Source organism: Geosmithia morbida, assembly GCF_012550715.1.
Source record: "Geosmithia morbida isolate 1262 chromosome Unknown scaffold_10, whole genome shotgun sequence".
NCBI lineage: Eukaryota > Fungi > Ascomycota > Sordariomycetes > Hypocreales > Bionectriaceae > Geosmithia > Geosmithia morbida.
The window spans coordinates 77,053-95,068 of NW_023336197.1; the positions used below are offsets into that span (position 1 = coordinate 77,053).

Here is an 18,016-nt window from a genome sequence, read left to right on the forward strand (position 1 = left end):
AGCAAGATTGAGGATTTTCCCAATATTCAGATAATGCGTGTTGTTGAAGCATCTGATTTTTGACGTCAGACGATAGGTCTGATAATAGTAAATACTAGTCAACTTCAATGGAAGAGATTCGTTACTTTGAGCCGCTACGTGTACTAGTTCGTGCCCATGGTCATGGCGCCCATGGCCATGAGGAGAGGATCCAAATGGTCCATCGTCATCTTCTCCAGCACATACAACTCTTTCAGAAGACATGAGGCAGCCACAGCCTTGAAGCTCTGCAGCTTGTCCGTCCCGTGCACCGCGTTGCCGCCCGTCGCGGTGCCCTGCGCCCCCGAAGCGTACACGCATGCAAGGCACAGCGCCACCACCGACTCCTGCGTCGTCATCTTATCGCGGTCACACATCATCCTGACGACCCACTCCATCGTCTTGTCGGCCTCCTCTTGCAGCTTGATTGATGAGTCGCGCTGCCGGCGCGTCTGGCTACCGCGCTTGTTGAGAATGCATCCGCAGAAGACTTCCACTTCGGTGATGGGCACGCGTGGGTTGTCGGAGAATTGCCACATCAGGTCGTGCAACGCATATTCGTATCTGTTGTTTTACAAGAATTAGAATCCTGCTTTATGAATAGAAGAGCAGGATGATAATATGAAAATAAAAGACAGCAATGAGACATACAAGTTGCGAATTCGAATGGCCTGCTCTTCCATGTCGCGATACTCAATGTTGTAGCCATTCAAGGAAATTTGCATATGCGTGTGTGCAAGCACCTTATCCCACACCGACTTGTCACTAGGAGAGCTGGCTAGGGCGGCTGCCGAGATGTTCTCCCTCCAGATCCTCTTCTCATCAACACTGCGGTATAATTTTCCGAGTATCTTCGTCGACTTGTGGAACCGATGCTTGTACATACCCATGCCCTTGGTCCGACCGTTGTCGTCCTCCCAGTCATCGCCAATGTGGGAGATCTGCCCGATGTCGTACGTTTGGAGAGGCGGCACGGGGGCGAGGAAATCGGGACGCGTCCGCGGCGGCTTGGGAAGCGCACGGGCTTCTACAGGTATGCCCGTCTTAGACGAGTCCACTGCCGTCGAGTGCATCTCGGCCAAGGCAAGGCAATCCGGGTCTGCTGTCCCTTCATCTTTGATGTCCGCCATAATTTGGTGGCGCGTAGCAATGACGCCGAGTATGTCCGTCTTCATAAAGTTGATGAAGAAGTCGGCAATGTCGTCGCGAGTGACGTCCCGGTCCAACGGCTTGGGGTCGACACGAGGGTAGTCAGCCGGGGCAAATACCTGCCTCGGCATGGCCTCTTGATCCCAAATGATATTGTACAGGTCGCCATCGAGGTCCCCTCCACTAAGCTGGCTAGGGAGGTCTCGGTTCCCATGCTGGCTGAAGACAACGCAGTTCCTCAGATCTCGTAGCGGGCTCCCCACCGGCGGAGTGACCAGGTTGACCAGACGAATATCTCCCGGATGTAGAGCTGGTGACCTTGTGATGATGGCTCTGCCGTAAGAAGGTAGCTTGCCGATACGCGCCGTCGTCTTGTCAAAAGTGACGTAGACTTCGTGCTCTCTGAGAAAGCCCGTCTCGTCCATGATGCCAAACAGGGTGATGCCCTTTTCCACAGGTATCCTGGCCTTGTGCTTGAGGAGGCGGAGTTCGCGCAAGACAACGTGCTCGACCACCGTCTTGAGAAACGTGTCTGTACGGTAGTCAGCCCCGATCCTATCAAGCCGCTTGATGAATTGGGGGAAGGCCATGCTGGACCCAATGAGCTGGTAGCGGAGGAATGTGCTGGTATTAGATGCCGTGGCTGTAACGGCTCTGATGATGCGTAGTTCACGGTTCTGCATGTCCACGAACCATTGGTCTGGCGTCCCCATGTCCTCGAGTATCTTAATCATCTGGCGATTAAGCATGAGGTGGAGAGGCTTCGAGGCCGTGTCACAGATGCCCAGGTCCCCGGCATCGTCACTCGGGAACTTTCGCATTGACTCATTGCGTATACAAATGAGCTTCCCCCTCAGCCTCGTGTCGAGAGAGAGCATCCCCTTGGAACCGGCCCAGCGGATCTGGAAGCATGTCGCGGCTCGAGCGCTCTTTGGCAAGCGAGCCCAGAACTCCCGAGCCGCTTCCAATGAGATCGTCCCCACGCCGTCACTGAATATACGGCTACCATCGGCATTCTTGACATCGGGAATGCTTCGATTTTGGATGTTGGTCTCGAATATGGGAACGGCGTATGGGGTCTCGCTGAAAGCCTGCCCAATCCGGGCGGCGCACTTGGCGGGGACTCTGATATTGCTAAAGGTTCCGAGGGATTTGATGATGGTCTGGTAGTCCTGCCTTTGGAATCTTGAGTCCACAAATGGAGCCATGAGCCATACAGAATGGGAGCGAAGTGACGAGTGAGAGAACCCCAGGAAGGAGAAGTGCCTGCCGGCAATCTGCAGACCGTCTTGAAGGACACCTCTGTACCGGGAGAATATCGCGTCGTTTGATACGTTGGGATTGAAGGACAGATCCTGGCCGTCGTCGTCGCAGAAGAGACAGCGGATGAAGTAGTCTGTATGGTTTGAGAATTTCCGGAGGATGCGGTTCTTGCTTTCAGCGTCTGGACCATGCAGGATGACCCTGGTTGGCGTGACCATGGCCTTCATGACCCAGGCCTGGTGATCGGGTATGAGGTCTCCCTCATATTTCATGCGGAGCAGCGAATCATCCTGGCGCATGTCTCGTGTGATGTCGGCGACTCTGTTGAGAAGCTCGTCGGCGTCCACCTCGGCGGGATCTCGACCAGGGCACGCATAAGGAATCTCTTGATAGAGCTTCTTCATGGCCTCCATTGTGTAAGGGAAGGGTGTTCTATTTTCATTCGCAGCGCGTGCCTCGTCCTCCATGCGCTCCAGCATGCGAAACCCGGTTGCTGGGTGGATGTAATTGTTCCATACGAGGGCCTGGACCTGGAAAAGCAAAATGAATGGCAGCCTCTCCTTTACAGGCTTGATTTGGTTGATCCTCGTTTCGAATCGACTCATGCCCGATGCGTAGTCGTGGATAAAGGGCTCGGGCGTCATGTCAACGGCGAGGTTATCGTTAGTGACAGAGATGAGGTCCTTGGCCGTGATGGTATGCAGCGCAGATCTGAAATGGGGTTCTAAGAGCCACAGTCGATAGACGAGGCACCTGCCAACATAGGAGGAGTGACCATTCCATTTGGGACAAGATGAACAACGCTGCCATTTGGTGCGTAGCTGATTTTTCATGACTGAGTGACTCAAGGCTTCGTAGAAGCGCGGCGGTTCCGCCAAGACCAGAGTCAAGGTACAGTCATTTTCATTGGCAATGAAGTCGTGGATAGTGTGACACTGTATCTCTATGCGGCACCAGTCCTCGCGGTTTATGGTCATTGACTGTTGGGTGAGCTCACAAAGCATCGAGGAGTCCGACCCGGGCACGCGGAAGCCAGTCTGGCGAGCAAAGGTCAACGTCTTGGTCTCGTGGTGAAAGAAGTTGTGCCCGCAGTCTATGGCCTGAACCAAGAACTGGGAACCGGAGGAGAGGTTGGCTGGGTTCCGCTTGGGTGCTTGGCCCCTGTTCGGTTGTTCATTCTTGGCGGTAGGTTTGAGCTTGATAAATTGGCGTGGAGCGCGACTGCTTCTCTCGATGAAGACCGGCACCTTGGTAATGTGCATTCTCGCTATGTCGGGCCTCCGAGACTTTCCCTGAGAGACGTCGGTGAGTTTGCCATGTTTTCCGATGAACTTTTTGCCATCAGCAGGGTCATCAAAGTAGACCCAGGCGTGCGGCTTTCTCTGAGGCTTGTCGCTCGACCATTGCCTTATGAACAAAGCCTTCATAAAAGGGTCAAGTTCTCGGCCCAAGTCTTCATTGGAAAAACTTGGTGGAAGACCCTTGAGTATGACCTCCATCCTGGCGTTTCTTGGAAAACCTTGTAAATGGGGCTCTGGCAGACCCCAATCTTCCAGACCTCTGGAACATAGGTGATGTCGACGGGTTCTTATAGACGACGGGCAAACTAGGACGTGCAGAAATGACGGAGAAGGCCAAGCCCGACAGCCGCCGATTGAATGGCGGCGCGGCGAGATAGAGTATGCACGGCTGCCTGCATAAGCGCAGGATCCTTGGTGTGTTTGTTTCACCAGAGGGATTCCACGGTCGCCGATCCAAGAGGCCCCTGCCAACGGACACGTGCGTCAGATATTGATGGGATGCGTCGATCTCGGCCGTGAATGGTAGCTGGTGGCAAGCCGCTTCTTTCGTGTGTAGGATGTGAGGTCCCCGAGGCTTCCTCCTGAGCCGTGAAAATAAGACGATGGAGTGGTGACGCAAAAACGGTCCCCTGCGTCGTCGGCCCACCGCGTAATGATGGCAAGTATCCGTTAAGCGGAGCATGATGGATGGGTATTCTCACTGACCTCTGGGTACATGATGTCTGGTGACCGAAGGGGGCAGGGAGCGGGGTTCAAGACATCCTCAAAAAGAGCCAATAGCGGGTTGAGTCGGCAGGTGACGTGACCTAGATGAATGTCACATAGGTGGTTGAGCATGTCGAGTTTGAAGTGCGTGTTTGATGTCTAACAAATTGTTGGGTGTGACGGAGAACGAAGACGGCACCTGAAGCTGAGAGGAGGGGGGGATGGTAGGGAGCAAACAAGAGCCGATGAGGAAGGTGCAGGCCAAGGATTCCTTCCTCGCCAACTTCTCTCTGATCCCACAATATAGCTTAGATTATCGGAAAAGAGAGAGGCCATGTTTCTACTTGCATGAACTACCGTCATTCTCTCTATCTAAAAATAGTTTCGCTCATCATCGCAGGTCAACCTCAAAATCAACCAGACATACTTGGCCACGTCAGGGTAAACGTTTACACGTGCACTGAAGACCCGGGGAAATCTGCCGCATCTCTTCCATCATTCCAACCCCGCCCATCAACCCCGCTACATGGTTGAACGGTAAAGAAAGGACGAGATAGTAAGAAGACGTTGAAAACAATTCAGTGAACGGGGGACACCGTGTTGAGCTATTGAGATAATTCAGCCAGCAATTCGAATACATACTTGATTTTGACAAGTCTTCCTCCCCCCTTTCACTTCCAGCCTACTGACCATCCCGCCGCATCCCACTGACCACTGACCATTATTATGGCGCCCGGCATCCTCTATGTGACCATGCAGCCCAAGCCGGGCCTCTCCCCAGACCAATTCCACGAATGGTACGATAACGAGCACGGTCCTACGCGCCTTCGCCTACCCGACATCTTCCCCAACGGCCTGCGGTACCGCGCGACCGACGGGCAGGCGCCTGAGTTCCTGGCTGTCTACGACGTCACGTCGATGCACCACCTCGACACGGAGCGCTACACGACTCTGCGGGAGCACCGGTCGGCGCGTGAGGCCGAAATAATTGGCCAGGTCGAGGTGAAGCGATACTTCTACGACCTACTCGACAAGCGGGAAGCCGCGGGATTCGTGCCCGTCGAGAACCTACCCGGTGACGAGGGTCTGGGCCGTGTCACCGTCGCCGTCGAGATCGAGACCACGGCCGCGGACGCAGCTGAGGGCGAGTACATAAAGTGGTACACAGAGGAGCACGTCGGCATGCTCTCCAACGTCACCGGGTGGCTGCGGTCGCGGCTGTTCAGGGCTTCCGAGGGTGAGGGCAGGAAGACGCTGCTCGCGCTGCACGACTACGCTCCCACCAACGGACTAGATGGACCAGAGCACAAGGCGTCGATGGAGACACCCCGGCGCACGTCCGTCTTTGAGAGGTCCGTCGCATCCAAAGGCCGCCGAACCTACTCCCTCTTCTACATCTTCGGCCCAGCCGCTCGGGACCTCTCATCTCTGTCCCGCCTGCCGCCCGGATCGACCGGCGACTTCTCTTCGGGAGACGGTCTGACCGTGACCGTCGGCGGCAGCTCCGACGCCTCCATATCATCGTACATCTCCACGTCCGACTCCCTTTCCATCCCGTACCGTCTCGAGGGCAGCGGCGACGCCGATGCACCCACCATTGCCTTCTCCAACTCTCTCCTCACATCGCTGCACATGTGGGATCCGCTCGTTGCCATCATCAAGACGGCCCGACCGGACCTGCGCATCCTGCGCTACGACAGCCGCGGCCGGCACTCCGTCCCTCAGCCCCCCCACGCCGCCAGCCTCGACGACGTGACGGCCGACCTCGTCGCCGTCCTGGACGCCCTGCGCATCCCTCGACTCCACGCCCTGGTTGGCGTGTCCATGGGCGGCGCCGCATGCCTCAACTTCGCCCTGAAGCACCCCGCCCGTCTCTCCCGCCTGGTGGCATGCGACTTCAACGCGGCGTCCAGCCCGGCCAACACCCAGGCATGGAAGGACCGCATCGCCATCTCCCGCGAGGACTCTTCCGCCGGCCTGGCCACCAAGCTCGCCCCCATCACCGTGGACCGGTGGTTCCACCCCGACACCACGGCCAACAAGCCCGACACGGTCAAGTGGATGGTGGACATGGTGTCGGCCAACGACGTCGAGGGCTTCGCAAACAGCTGCACCGCCCTATGGGACTACGACCTCAAACCCGCCATGCCGACCTGCGACGTGCCCTCTCTGCTCGTCGTGGGCGAGGGTGACGGCAAGGGCGCCCTGGCCAAGGTGATGGATGGGTTCAAGGCTCTGCTGGGGCCCAACGGCGCAGAACTCAGGGTCGTGCCCAACACAGGCCATCTCCCCATGTGCGAGGAGCCCCGGGTTTTCTGGGATGCTGTTGCTAGCTTCATCACCTGATCACAGTCTTGGCGAATGATGCAGAGGGAAAAACGATAAAAACGCGGTGAGAAGAGTGTGAGATTGATTTTCTCTTCCCATCCGTTCCATTCTCAATTCTTGTTCATCTTGATCTTGTTTCCTTTTCGATCCATGATCAATAATACTGCTAGATGTATCTCAAGGCAAACGAAGAATGCCGAATGCAAATCCCACCTCGAGTCCATCAGTCGTCGCGCGTAAAATGCTTTTCATGTTCCATGGCTCTTCACTCGTACCTCGGACACAAGACCAGGTCTAATAGGGGTATCGTTATATTTATAGTTATTCCTCATACGAGCATGGTAGCATTACTAGGTAGGCAGGGTTGTTCGCAAACACGCTAACGGGCAATTTTAGAATCAGGACCCCTGCACAGGTACAGAGGGAATGGAAAAGGTAAAGCCGGAAGCGTGGAGATGCTTCCCGCCAAACATGTATCCGCTCTCCTGATGATCCCCGCCAAGACCACTCTGCGCCACGTAATATGCCGGCCGTCGCTGGCAAAGCACGCCACTAGTGGCATGGAACCTGTTGGCCATGGTCGACCGTGAGGCTCTCCTCTTCTTCCTGCCTCTGGCCGGGGCATGCAGCGGAGTCGCATTCGCTTTTGCGTGCACGTATCTGGCATCCGGGGAGGCATTGTCCTACCTGCAGCCGAGGAAGCCGAACCTGACGCTCGACGGGTCCGCGTGGTGGCACAGCTCGCTGGCGCGGACGTAGCGGACGTAGTGCTCTCGGATCCAGTCTGCGACATCGGTCATGGCAGGCCTGATCTCCCACGTGTCCGGGTCGGCTTCGTAGAAGACGCGATCCCTGGCGTGGAATCGGCGACGGCGGCGTACGGCGTCGGGGGGTCCCGGCGAGCCTCCACGGCGCGTCGGCTCCCTGGGGAGCATGAGGTAGTCGACCAGCCATACCTCCTCGAGGTGCGGGAGGTGGCGGCCCAGGAACTGGTACAGGTGATGCGGGCAGATGCCGCGCTCCACCCGGGACGAGTGGATACGGCCGCAACCGGGGCAGGATCGGCTCTCGCAGCGGGATCGCTTCCACTCGTGGCAGTAGCGGAACGCGACGCGGCGGATGCGGTCGAGGTCAGGGCAGACGATGTGCACGGCCAAGACGTGGTCGGTGCGGTGTCTGGAGTCGTCGAGGTACTCGAGGAAGACGACGTCGCGGTGGAGATTGGAGGCCAGGATGGTGGCTCTCCCGTCATGAGGCGTGAGCTTCAGGGGACGGGGCTGCTCCCGGACGAAGTCGACCCATCTGCGTGCCTTGGCGTCCTGCTGCGCAATTCCGGACAGCCTGCTGGCCACCACCATGTACTGCGACTTGTCGGCCCTGGGATCCGCCGCCAGGGGTTGCAGGGTGCAGTGAATCTCCCGTCCGCGCCGTTCGTATCTGGCCTCCTCCTCCATCTCGGCCTTGACGTCTTCGTACGACGAGCGCACGCTCCAGGGGGGGGAGACGCCAAGTCTGGGCCTGACCCAGGCGAAGCGGTGGGCCGGGCCGTGGACGCGGAGAAAATGGATTCCCGGGTCCGGGATGGCGGCAGCCCATATTCTGTCCTGGAGCTCCTGAGGCAGGAGGGTGAAGTAGGCAAACTGCTTGAGACACGGGGGGATGTCGAAGCTGAACGGCTCGCCGTCCTCGGAAGCTTCCCCCGTCGAGAGGTCCAGCCTGGTTTCATGCGACCACTCCATGTCATCAAGGTCCACGGTGAGTGTGGGGGAGAAATCTGCAGTTGGCAACGGACGTGGAGGGGAGTGGGAGCAGGCTTTGGGAAGGTCAGCGAGTACGTCTGTGTTGTGGGAGGCTGTTGATATATATCGACGTCTCTGAAGGGGAGGTAAAAGGTGTCTGTCGCCCGTGACGACTAGCAAGTCTGAGGAAGATGAGAAGAGGGTCAGAGATGAGGATGACAATGTTGAGGGGGATAGGAAACGGGGCTAGAAGCTTCCATTATGGAAGTCGCAGGCAGTGTGTCGCGATGCTCAACATCCGTGAGTCTTCTGCAAGTGGAGTCTCCTGCTTTATTGTGTGCGCTGCCATTGTGCCTTCCTGATATGATATGTATCTGCTCTTTCCTCCTTTTCAGGTTTAATGAAGTTGATATTTTTCGACGGTAAACTCTGGTATTTCTCTCTTAGAAAAAAAAAAAGAAGAGGAACACTGAAAAAAACAGGAGGAAAAGAAGTAACAAAGAGAAAGGCAAAGACAGTCGCTTGCATTAACCTGTTACATCTATTGTCGAGTAAATCGGACGGGATATGGAGATTGTTGAGCAGTCGGGGGATGATGAGGTGTGATGGCACTCATACCAGGTCTTGCTACAACAGCAACAGCAACGGCAACAGCAACAATAACAACAACAGATATTACTGCAGGTACTATTAGCACTACAGGTTAGTATCGCTGCTGCTATCGCTACCACTACTAGCTACTACTGCTACTACTGCTACTGCTACTGCTACTACTGCTACTGCTACTACTGCCACCACCACTACATGTACTATTCTATGTATTACTGCTAGTAAGTAACACGGTGACAATACCCATCACTTATAGGGATATTATATTTACCGCCGGGAGATTTTGTTCCTTACTCTAGGAAACCGGTATTTGTGCATCCATGTACCGCGCATTATATGCAGCATTCTTGTATTATTATATCCCACCCCACCACACCTACTAACCCTTCCTTCGTATAACGCACATGCAATGCATATATATAAATGGGTCTACCGTTGGAATCTCCGATACAACCAGTCATCTATTCAGACAAGAGAAGGAGAGGCTATCAATGACTTACAGGGGAAGCAGGGATCAACACGATTCCCCTACTCGTACCTGTAATAGGTGTACGAGTAAACTTACATGTACGAGTAAACTTACATGTACGAGTAAGCCACGTGGGTCCCAGAAATGAGGCTTTTTCAAAAGAACACACTCCATCACTTAGACGGACGGTCTTGACAGGCGATACACCGTATGCCGTCCCCACCTTTATATGCAACCGGCTTACCCCTGCAGCCGGCTTATCACTGCATTAAGCATTTCGGTAATGCCATGGCGAATTCTTGCCACACCGTGGCGAGAGATTCGGTCATTTAAGTCCGATTCGAGCCGCAATCCACACTACTTGTACTCGGCAAACTACCCGTACATGTAAACTACATGCAAACTGCATGCCCCGACCATCGTCTTTTACTGCTGTGATGGCCATGATATCGCCAGACCGTCTGGACTTTCCCATGTACCGCGACGCCAAGCACTACATCGGAGTTTCAGGTCCAAATATCCGTAGATTTCTCTATCTCTGATGGACACGCATACGCATCCACTGAACCACCACTCGATGATCTGACACCGCAATTTTTTTTTTCTTTTCTCTTCCGTTGTTTTCTTTTATATATAATTTTTTTTTATTTTATGCTCAAACATTGGAAATCATACAAGTGCTACTGATACACGTTACATGCCCAGCAAGAAATACTATAAAGGAGGGCCTCTTCCCTCTCCTCCTTTGGCAAGACAATAGACACTCCAAGCCTCGTTCTCACATCTTCCTTCAAGACATACAGACATTCCTCAACACACGCACACACGCACGCACACACACACACACACACACACACACACACACAAGACCCGCCCTAAAGATGGACACCTCCTTCCCCACAGCAGAGGAACTCGTGTCCCGCTACGCCGACAACATCAAGGGCAAGATCATCCTGACCACCGGCGTGACCCCGGGCTCCATCGGAGCTTCCTACGTCAAGGCCGTGGCCGGCGGCTCCCCGGCGCTCCTCATCCTCGCCGGTCGCAGCCAGGAGAAGCTGGACAAGCAGGCGGCCGTCGTCCGTGCCACCAACCCGGCCGTCCCCCTGCGCACCCTCCTCATCGACCTGTCCAGCCTGGAATCCACGCGCCGGGCCGCCGCCACGGTCAACTCGTGGGACGACGTGCCCCGGATCGACGTCCTGTGCAACTCCGCCGCCATCATGGCCTGGCCCTACTCCGTCTCGCCCGAGGGCTTCGAGAACCAGCTGCTCACCAACCACGTCACGCATTTCCTCCTGACCAACCTCATCATGGAGAAGCTCCTCAAGTCTGACAGGCCCCGTGTCATCAGCGTTGCTAGCAGTGGGCACCGCTTCAGCCCCATCCGTTGGGGGGATATGCATTTCGAGGTACGTACATGGCATACATACACGCATGCGCACGTGCATATATCTGTCAACCATACTGACGCAGATACACGTGCAGGGTGGAAACTTCTACAACCCCTGGGCCGCATACGGCCAGTCCAAGACTGCCAACATGCTCTTCGCCATCTCCCTGGCCCAGAAGCTCGGTGGCCGAGGCCTGCTGTCTTACAGCGTCCACCCGGGTGCCATTGGCACATCCAACCTGGCCCACCATCTCGACATTCTCGACACGTGGGGAACGGATGATGGTGATAGCAAGGCATTGGGTATGTTCCCCCCCTCCCCCTTTCCTGACTCTGAAAACCGGGGGGCGAAAAAAGGAAGGAAAAAGAAGAAGAGAGAAAAGTGGAGAAACAAAGAAATCACAGACTAACACCCTCCCCCCTCAGCCGACCAAAACAGCATCATGGGCAACGAAGAATTGCGAGTCTCCATCCTCAACTCAAGCCAGGGCGCTTCCACCTACGTCAACGTCTCCTTCAACCCCTACATCGAAGGTAACAACGGCGCCTACTTTGACCAGCTTAGCCTTCCTGACCCGCTCAGCGGGAATGTCGCGCCCTGGGGTACGAGTGCGTCCGAGGCTGAGAGGCTGTGGCGCCGGACCGAGGAGATGGTCGGACAGAGGTTTTCTTACTAGACCCAGCATGAGTGTTGCATGTGTGCCCAGTGCGAGTCAAGGCGAGATGAGAACGTTTCGAAGCGAGTAATAACTATCAACGATAAAGCTGTTCCAGGATGATTATATAGACGGAAAGAAAATAGAAAAATAGAGTATAACCAGTTTAGCGTTTAGGGAATATTTTGCTTTTATCAATACATATACAGTTGTCAGACTTTTCGAGTCCACGTTTCTATCAATGGCCAGACGCCTATGAAAAGTAGAGAGAAGAAGGGAGGGAAAAGGAAAATGAGAAGAACAAGATGCAGGCCGACCGGTCAATTCTAGTCTTCGTTTGCCATATTCGTGAATATATATGTTGCCATACTAACTCAAAAGGCGGAGCCACTAATTAAATCAGGTGGAAGCGAGGAAAGAAATATCTGAATTTAATAGGAAGAAAGATAGAAAAAGAATGGGGTACATTCGAAATTGGGAGATTAGGAAAAGAAGAAGAAAATGTTTATTCTAACCCCGCCCAACGCCATACAATAGTTATAGTAATTATATCTAAGTTATCTAAGCTAGTACTTTCAGAGTTAGCGTATAATAAAATGCCGGTCCAGATCCAAGCCTCAGGCCTCTACGCAAACATCACCATCTTAGATATTTCTACAGTCTTGTCTTTCCTTAGATCGAAGAAGATTAACACAACCGCCACGCCCCTTCCTTTAAAGGGGCTAAAGCACCTGTATCATCTCCATCACCTACGTGCGCGAGAGAACGTAACCAACAATAAGGAAAAATAGAAAGAAGATGAAAGAAGATGAAAAACAAGAGAAAGAAGAGAAAGAAGAGGAAGAAGAGGAAGAAGAGGAAGAAGAGGAAGAAGAGGAAGAAGAGGAAGAAGAGGAAGAAGAGGAAGAAGAGAAAGAAAGAGAAAGAAGAGAAAGAAGAGAAAGAAAGAGGAAGAAAGAAAAAGGGAAAAAGGAAGGAAAGAAAAAGAAAGAGGAAAATCTCACACATACATCCCCCATTCTTGCCCCAACGACGGATGCTGGACGGCAATCTGCTGCGCAGCACTGATGCCACGGGGCTTGCTCAGATACGCCCTGCAGGCCTGGTAGTGGGCGTAGGCAAACGGCATGCGCATAGTTGCCGGCGACGGAGGCGAGGAGGGGCTCCTGTGGGAGAGGAACGGGTGGGGCCCCTCCCCGGCGCCGGCTATCTTGACGTCTGCGAGGGCGAGCAGGCCCCTCCCGTCGGCGTCGCGGCAGTGGACGTTGGCGCCCAGGTCGACGAGCTCCCTGACGGCGAGCTTGCGGCCGCAGCGGACGGCGACGTGCAGGGCCGTCTCGCCGCGGCGGTTGCGGGCGTTGACGTTGGCGCCGCCCTGAGTGACGAGCAGCCTGATGGTCTCCCTGCCGACCTTGTCGTCGCCGTCCTCGGGAAGTTCCGCGCAAAAGGCCATGAGAGGCGTGTTCCCGTCGGCGTCGTGATCGTTGACGTCTACCTTGGCATCCAACAGGCTGCTGGCCGTGTTCATCCGAAGGGTGAGGACCGGTTGGCTCGAGTCGTCAAGGTAGAATGATTTGTGGATCTCTTCCTCCTGGGGAGCTGCGGCCTTGGCCCTCCCGAAGCTGCCACCGCTTCTCGCGGCGGGCGGCAGTAGGTCTATCCTGTCTCTCCTGGCTAGATAGCTCCCGGGGCACATTGGCGCAGCGGCCAGGCAGTGCAGTCCGTTGCGGCCGTGGTCATCTTGAATATGGGGGTTCTGGGAGGCATGTGTGACGACCTTTATGAGGTCGTTGTATGCGTACTCCGGATTCTGGGAAGAGGACACGCGGTCTATCGGGAAAGCCAACGGCACCACGCCTAGGGCGTCTCGGGAGCGGCAGGCGTTGATGAGCGAGTACCGAGTTGCTATAGCGTTCACCAGATGTAACCTCGGGGGGCCTTGGACCATGTGGAGAAATGTTCGACCGAAGTGGTCGCGGGCTGAAAGGTCAAGCCGGCTGTCGGAGGGAAGATGCGGCAGCGCCGTGAGGGCATCCAGCAACGCGTATATGTTGGACGCCTGCGCGAACCAGCCGGGATGGAGCGTGTGCAGGAATGTCTGACCGGCAGTATTGGCGGCGCCGAGGAAATCGGCAAACCGTTGGTGGCGCACGGCATGGAGGAGGACCTCTGAGCGCCCTCGTACGGCCAAAAGATGGAGCGGCGTGTTGCCAAACACATCCCTAGAGTCGGGCTGGACCGAAGAGAAACGGCCATTGAGAATCTCTCGAGCAAGGGGTGTGGGCCCGTCTTGTCCAACCCAGGCCAGGTTCAGATTCTCGGTCAGGGCGCGGCAGATGCACGTTGGCATATGGCATCTCTGCGGTTGGGAGAAGCAGTAGGCCTTCTGGAACTTGTGGAAGTCGATGAGGAGGAAGTCACCGGGGAGGGGGGGCAGCACCGTGGTCAAGGGGTGTGCAGCGTCTGGATCAGAAGTCCAGCTGGTGAAGGGACTTGAGCCAGAAGTGGGCACCTTGAAGTCGCTCGTGGCATGGATGGTCAAACGCTTGATAAGCCTCTTGACGATGTGGATGCACCTGCTAGAATGACCGGAGAACAGTTCCCGAGAGCCAGTTGAAACATCTGTGGAGTCGGAGAGGTTGGTAGCCGTGCGCGCGATGGTCGAGGGCGAGAATGGGTCAGCGTCGACGAAGGCACGAGACGCCTCCCGGCCATGCTGCTGAGGTTCGGATGTACAGGAATCCAGGGGTAGATAGCAGCCATCCCATTCCTGAGCTCGAGGGGACTCGGATGAGCTGACAGCAAAGTCGGGGGAAGCGGCAGCGGTCGCGGCGTATGATTGGCGGTACTGCTCATAGCGTACCTCCACGTCTTCCTCGTTTCCGGGCCTTGTCCATCTCGGCTGCTTGTCGAGAAGTGCTTTGAGCTTCTTGTTGGCTGATTCGGGACTGTACAGGTGTCAGAGGTCAGAGGGAGAGGGAAGCGATGCTCTCACGCGGGCTTGCACACCTAGGCTTGGCTCCCTTGTTGGGGCAATAGTGCCAGATGGCGGTAAGGATGGTATCGAGATCGAGCAGCGTGTACTCGTAGAGCCGTGTCAGCTTACGCAGGGAGGACGAGTCCCACAGCGACGGACGGCCAGTCTCGGCCATGCCTTGTGAGGAAGAGAAGGAAGGGGAGTGGGAAGGATGTGTGTGAGCATAGTTCGCCGGGGAGAGGCTGTCCATGGTGCAGTGCATGAGCAGCGGAGAGGGTAGTTGTGTGTAACGGCGGTGAAGATTGATTGAATCCTAGACTGCCCAGGTAGACTGTCTAGGTAGAGACGGTCTAGAATGGCTCGAAGTTGCATGGTGGCTGTTTGAAGAGAGAGCTATATACATACCTGCTGCCTAGCAGTGAACCGAAATGAGGCAGTGATTAATGCTCGAAGGGGGAGAAGCATCGAAGAAGAGTCAAAGAAAGAAAGGCTGCATAACGATCATTACTGAGGCTATGCAGACCCCGCAGGTGCATGGGAAGGCCAATCAGATGGAGATCATACAATACTCGTACTGAGAGCGTAGAACATGTGGAGGGAAATAACGTTGGCTCCGAATCTTGCCCTGAAAGGCGGATCTCCATCACCCGCAAGGGGGCCATGTCATGCGCAACATGTAGAAAATGATGAGTCTGTCACGGAGTGGGACATTGCAGGGGAACAATGTACCAGTACCGCCGCCCCCCTCCCTCTATAGAAGAATATCTGTGGAGACCTGGAGCACACACACACAATCCACACAACAAGGCTGATGCCTCCAGAACCGAACGACTGGACAATTACATGTCCTGAGCCACACTGCAGGTGTTGGGCTGTGTTTTCTTCTTCTTTTTTTTTTTTTTCGGCGTTGAAGATGACTAATACAAAACATGTATGTCTGCATAGGATAAACGGGCATTTGCTCGCCTTGATTCTCCGAGGCTAGGCAACTACCCGCATCAATCATAGCAAGGGCAAGAGCATGGTGAGGCAATTGACCCGCGGACTGCTAATACCATGATGAGGCTGACACATGGGTGTGTGTGTTGTGTGTGTTTAGACGGTAAAATAGAGAAGTGGAAAAAAAAAGAAAAGGGGAAGAGTGTCACACCAAATATTGCTGGCCTCGATAATGGGCCTCATGCCATTCATCTTCTATATGTATCATCTCTCTTCTCATAGCCGAGGAGTTACATGTATTGACATTGTGCCTTTACTCAGCCACACAGTATCCACATCAACACTCGTACCCATCAACCGCGATGAGCTATCCGCCCCAAGACCAGACCAGACCCGAGACCGGATAACGTCGTGATTTAAATTCAACCTACGGGTCAGCCACAACAATCGCCTTGCCTGAAGCCTTGCAAAACAGGCCTTGTTGCCTTGCCTGAAGCCTTGCAAAGCAGGCCTTGTTGCCTTGCCTCGTTCGCCATTCCTTGGTCACCTGTTTTCTCTTTCTTCACATCAACCCAGCAGTCCTACCGCTTCGATCCGCCCCATACCTACCATCGTTTAACCTCGCCACACTTTTTGCACTTTCATGCTCACCGCTATCGACAATTCCGAGTTTGCAATGGCACCGCTTGGCCTCATTCAGCTGACTGCCCAATTCGCGAGTGCAGAGTAATGCCGTACCCAAGCAAAGCACACCTGAACCTGATACGGCGTCCAAAACCATCACGACCGATCAACACAACAATTGATCATAATGACGAAGCACGACAAAAACAGACGAGCCCTTGGACTGAACTAAATGGATTAATTACCACTACCGCCATAATAGGCTTTCTAACAAATCCGATCCTTCCTCCACCAATGAACCCGACAAACACGAATGTAAAAAAGAAAGAGGAAAGAAAAACTGGTAATACGTTTTTTTACCGTGGAATATACTTCGGGGTGGAGGAAGCCAAACAAAGGAAATAACATCATCAAGGAATTGGAAAAAAAAAAAAAAAAAGACAAGGAAAGAAAGGGATGGGCATTAAACAAGCAGCATGGCCAGGCCGGCCGCCGCGATCGCTCGTCCGACACCGCGGCTGCCAACACGACCGGCCGCCGCAGTGGGAATGGGGGGTGTGGGTGTGGGTGTGGGGGTGACAGGGGTAGGCGTGCCTGGAGTAAGAGAGGGCGTGTGGGAGGAGGGCGTGCCGTACCCGCTCGACAGGGGGGGTAGGCTGGCGGAGGGGGGGACAAGAGAGGGGATTTTGCTGGTGTGGGAGGGCACGTAGGTGAAGACAGTGGTTGGGGTGGATGCCCCAGGGAGAGTGGTGGTGATGAGCGTCGTGCCCGAGGCCGGAGGGGGTGCCGCTGTTCCCTTGGTCGTGGGGACGGGGGGCTCCTCAGCCGTGCCGCTGGCCTCCTCGGTCGATGTGACGGGACACACGGTCGTGGAGACGGCGACGGTGCTCGTCACGATGGCCGTCGTGGCGCTCTCGGCAGGGCAGTCGGGCACCTCGGGCGGGCACTGAGTGACGGTCTGGTACGAGGTGCTCCAGATGGTCGACGTGCTGAAGCCGGTCGTGATGGCCTGCACGGTTGTCGTTACCCCCTGAGTTGTGGTGGCCTTGACTGTCGTCTTCTCGTCTGTCGAGGCGGGCGGCGCGGCTGTCTCCTCGGTCGTGGCGGGAGGGAGCGTTGTGGCCTCCTGCGTCGTCGTGCTAGACGGCTGAGTGATCTGGTCCGTTGATGTGGTGGCCCCGGGCCGGGTGGTGGGCAGCTCGCTCGTCTCCGTTGTGCCAGGAGGGGCCGCCCCGGTCTCCCCGGTCGACGTGGCAGGTGACACAGTGGTGACAATCTCGGTCGATCCCTCCTCAGTTGAGGTGACGGGACATACAGTCGTCGACACGGCGATAGTACTCGTCACGGTAGCCGTGGTGGCACTCTCGGCGGGGCAGTTGGGCACATCGGGAGGGCACTGCGTCACAGTGAACTGCGACGTGGTGAAGACGGTCGACGTGGTGAACTGCGTCGTCTTCTCCTCGGTTATGGTGGTGGGTGTGGGCACAGGCGTAGTGGGAATCTCGCTCGTCGCAGTCGTGCCGGGCACTGCAGTCGTGGGAAGCTCGTCTGTCTCAGTCGTGCCGGGCACTGCAGTCGTGGGAAGCTCCCCTGTCGCAGTCGTGCCGGGCACTGCAGTCGTGGGAAGCTCGTCTGTCTCAGTAGTGCCCGGAGTGGACGTGGGCGTGGGAACCTCGGTCAAGTCCTCCTCTGTGGTGGTGCCAGGAGTAGGGCCAGGTCCTTGCGCAGTGCTGGTGACGGGGCACACAGTCGTGGTGAGAGGGATAGTGCTCGTCACGACGGTGGTGCCGCCGTTAGGGCAGTCAGGCACGTCGGGGCCACACGAGGTGATTGTGATGATGCTGCT

The 18,016-nt window shown here is 55.5% G+C and overlaps 7 protein-coding genes across 7 annotated transcripts; 3 read left to right on the forward strand and 4 right to left on the reverse strand.

Moving 5' to 3' along the window:
- Positions 1-143: 143 nt before the first annotated feature.
- On the reverse strand, positions 144-3,929 carry GMORB2_1523 (RNA-dependent RNA polymerase; the record flags this gene model as incomplete). Its single annotated transcript, XM_035463505.1, has 2 exons — positions 144-582; positions 670-3,929. 2 exons carry the CDS (start codon positions 3,927-3,929, stop codon positions 144-146), a joined length of 3,699 nt encoding a protein of 1,232 aa, XP_035320336.1.
- A 1,233-nt stretch (positions 3,930-5,162) lies between these two features.
- On the forward strand, positions 5,163-6,782 carry GMORB2_1524 (Ndr family; the record flags this gene model as incomplete). The annotated part of the gene is made up of 1 exon (XM_035463506.1): positions 5,163-6,782. One exon carries the CDS (start codon positions 5,163-5,165, stop codon positions 6,780-6,782), a length of 1,620 nt encoding a protein of 539 aa, XP_035320337.1.
- Positions 6,783-7,447: 665 nt separating this feature from the next.
- On the reverse strand, positions 7,448-8,763 carry GMORB2_1525 (uncharacterized protein; the record flags this gene model as incomplete). Its single annotated transcript, XM_035463507.1, has 2 exons — positions 7,448-8,538; positions 8,724-8,763. 2 exons carry the CDS (start codon positions 8,761-8,763, stop codon positions 7,448-7,450), a joined length of 1,131 nt encoding a protein of 376 aa, XP_035320338.1.
- A 1,699-nt stretch (positions 8,764-10,462) lies between these two features.
- GMORB2_1526 (Short-chain dehydrogenase) lies at positions 10,463-11,651 on the forward strand (the record flags this gene model as incomplete). The annotated part of the gene is made up of 3 exons (XM_035463508.1): positions 10,463-11,026; positions 11,070-11,277; positions 11,401-11,651. The coding sequence occupies 3 exons, from the start codon at positions 10,463-10,465 to the stop codon at positions 11,649-11,651; spliced, it is 1,023 nt and encodes a 340-aa protein (XP_035320339.1).
- Positions 11,652-12,352: 701 nt separating this feature from the next.
- On the reverse strand, positions 12,353-14,782 carry GMORB2_1527 (Ankyrin repeat; the record flags this gene model as incomplete). The annotated part of the gene is made up of 4 exons (XM_035463509.1): positions 12,353-12,361; positions 12,637-13,535; positions 13,596-14,578; positions 14,640-14,782. 4 exons carry the CDS (start codon positions 14,780-14,782, stop codon positions 12,353-12,355), a joined length of 2,034 nt encoding a protein of 677 aa, XP_035320340.1.
- A 1,851-nt stretch (positions 14,783-16,633) lies between these two features.
- Positions 16,634-17,556, reverse strand: GMORB2_1528 (GPI anchored serine-rich protein; the record flags this gene model as incomplete). The annotated part of the gene is made up of 2 exons (XM_035463510.1): positions 16,634-17,446; positions 17,533-17,556. The coding sequence occupies 2 exons, from the start codon at positions 17,554-17,556 to the stop codon at positions 16,634-16,636; spliced, it is 837 nt and encodes a 278-aa protein (XP_035320341.1).
- Positions 17,557-17,636: 80 nt separating this feature from the next.
- GMORB2_1529 (uncharacterized protein) lies at positions 17,637-17,928 on the forward strand (the record flags this gene model as incomplete). The annotated part of the gene is made up of 2 exons (XM_035463511.1): positions 17,637-17,876; positions 17,920-17,928. The coding sequence occupies 2 exons, from the start codon at positions 17,637-17,639 to the stop codon at positions 17,926-17,928; spliced, it is 249 nt and encodes an 82-aa protein (XP_035320342.1).
- Between the last annotated feature and the right edge of the window lie 88 nt (positions 17,929-18,016).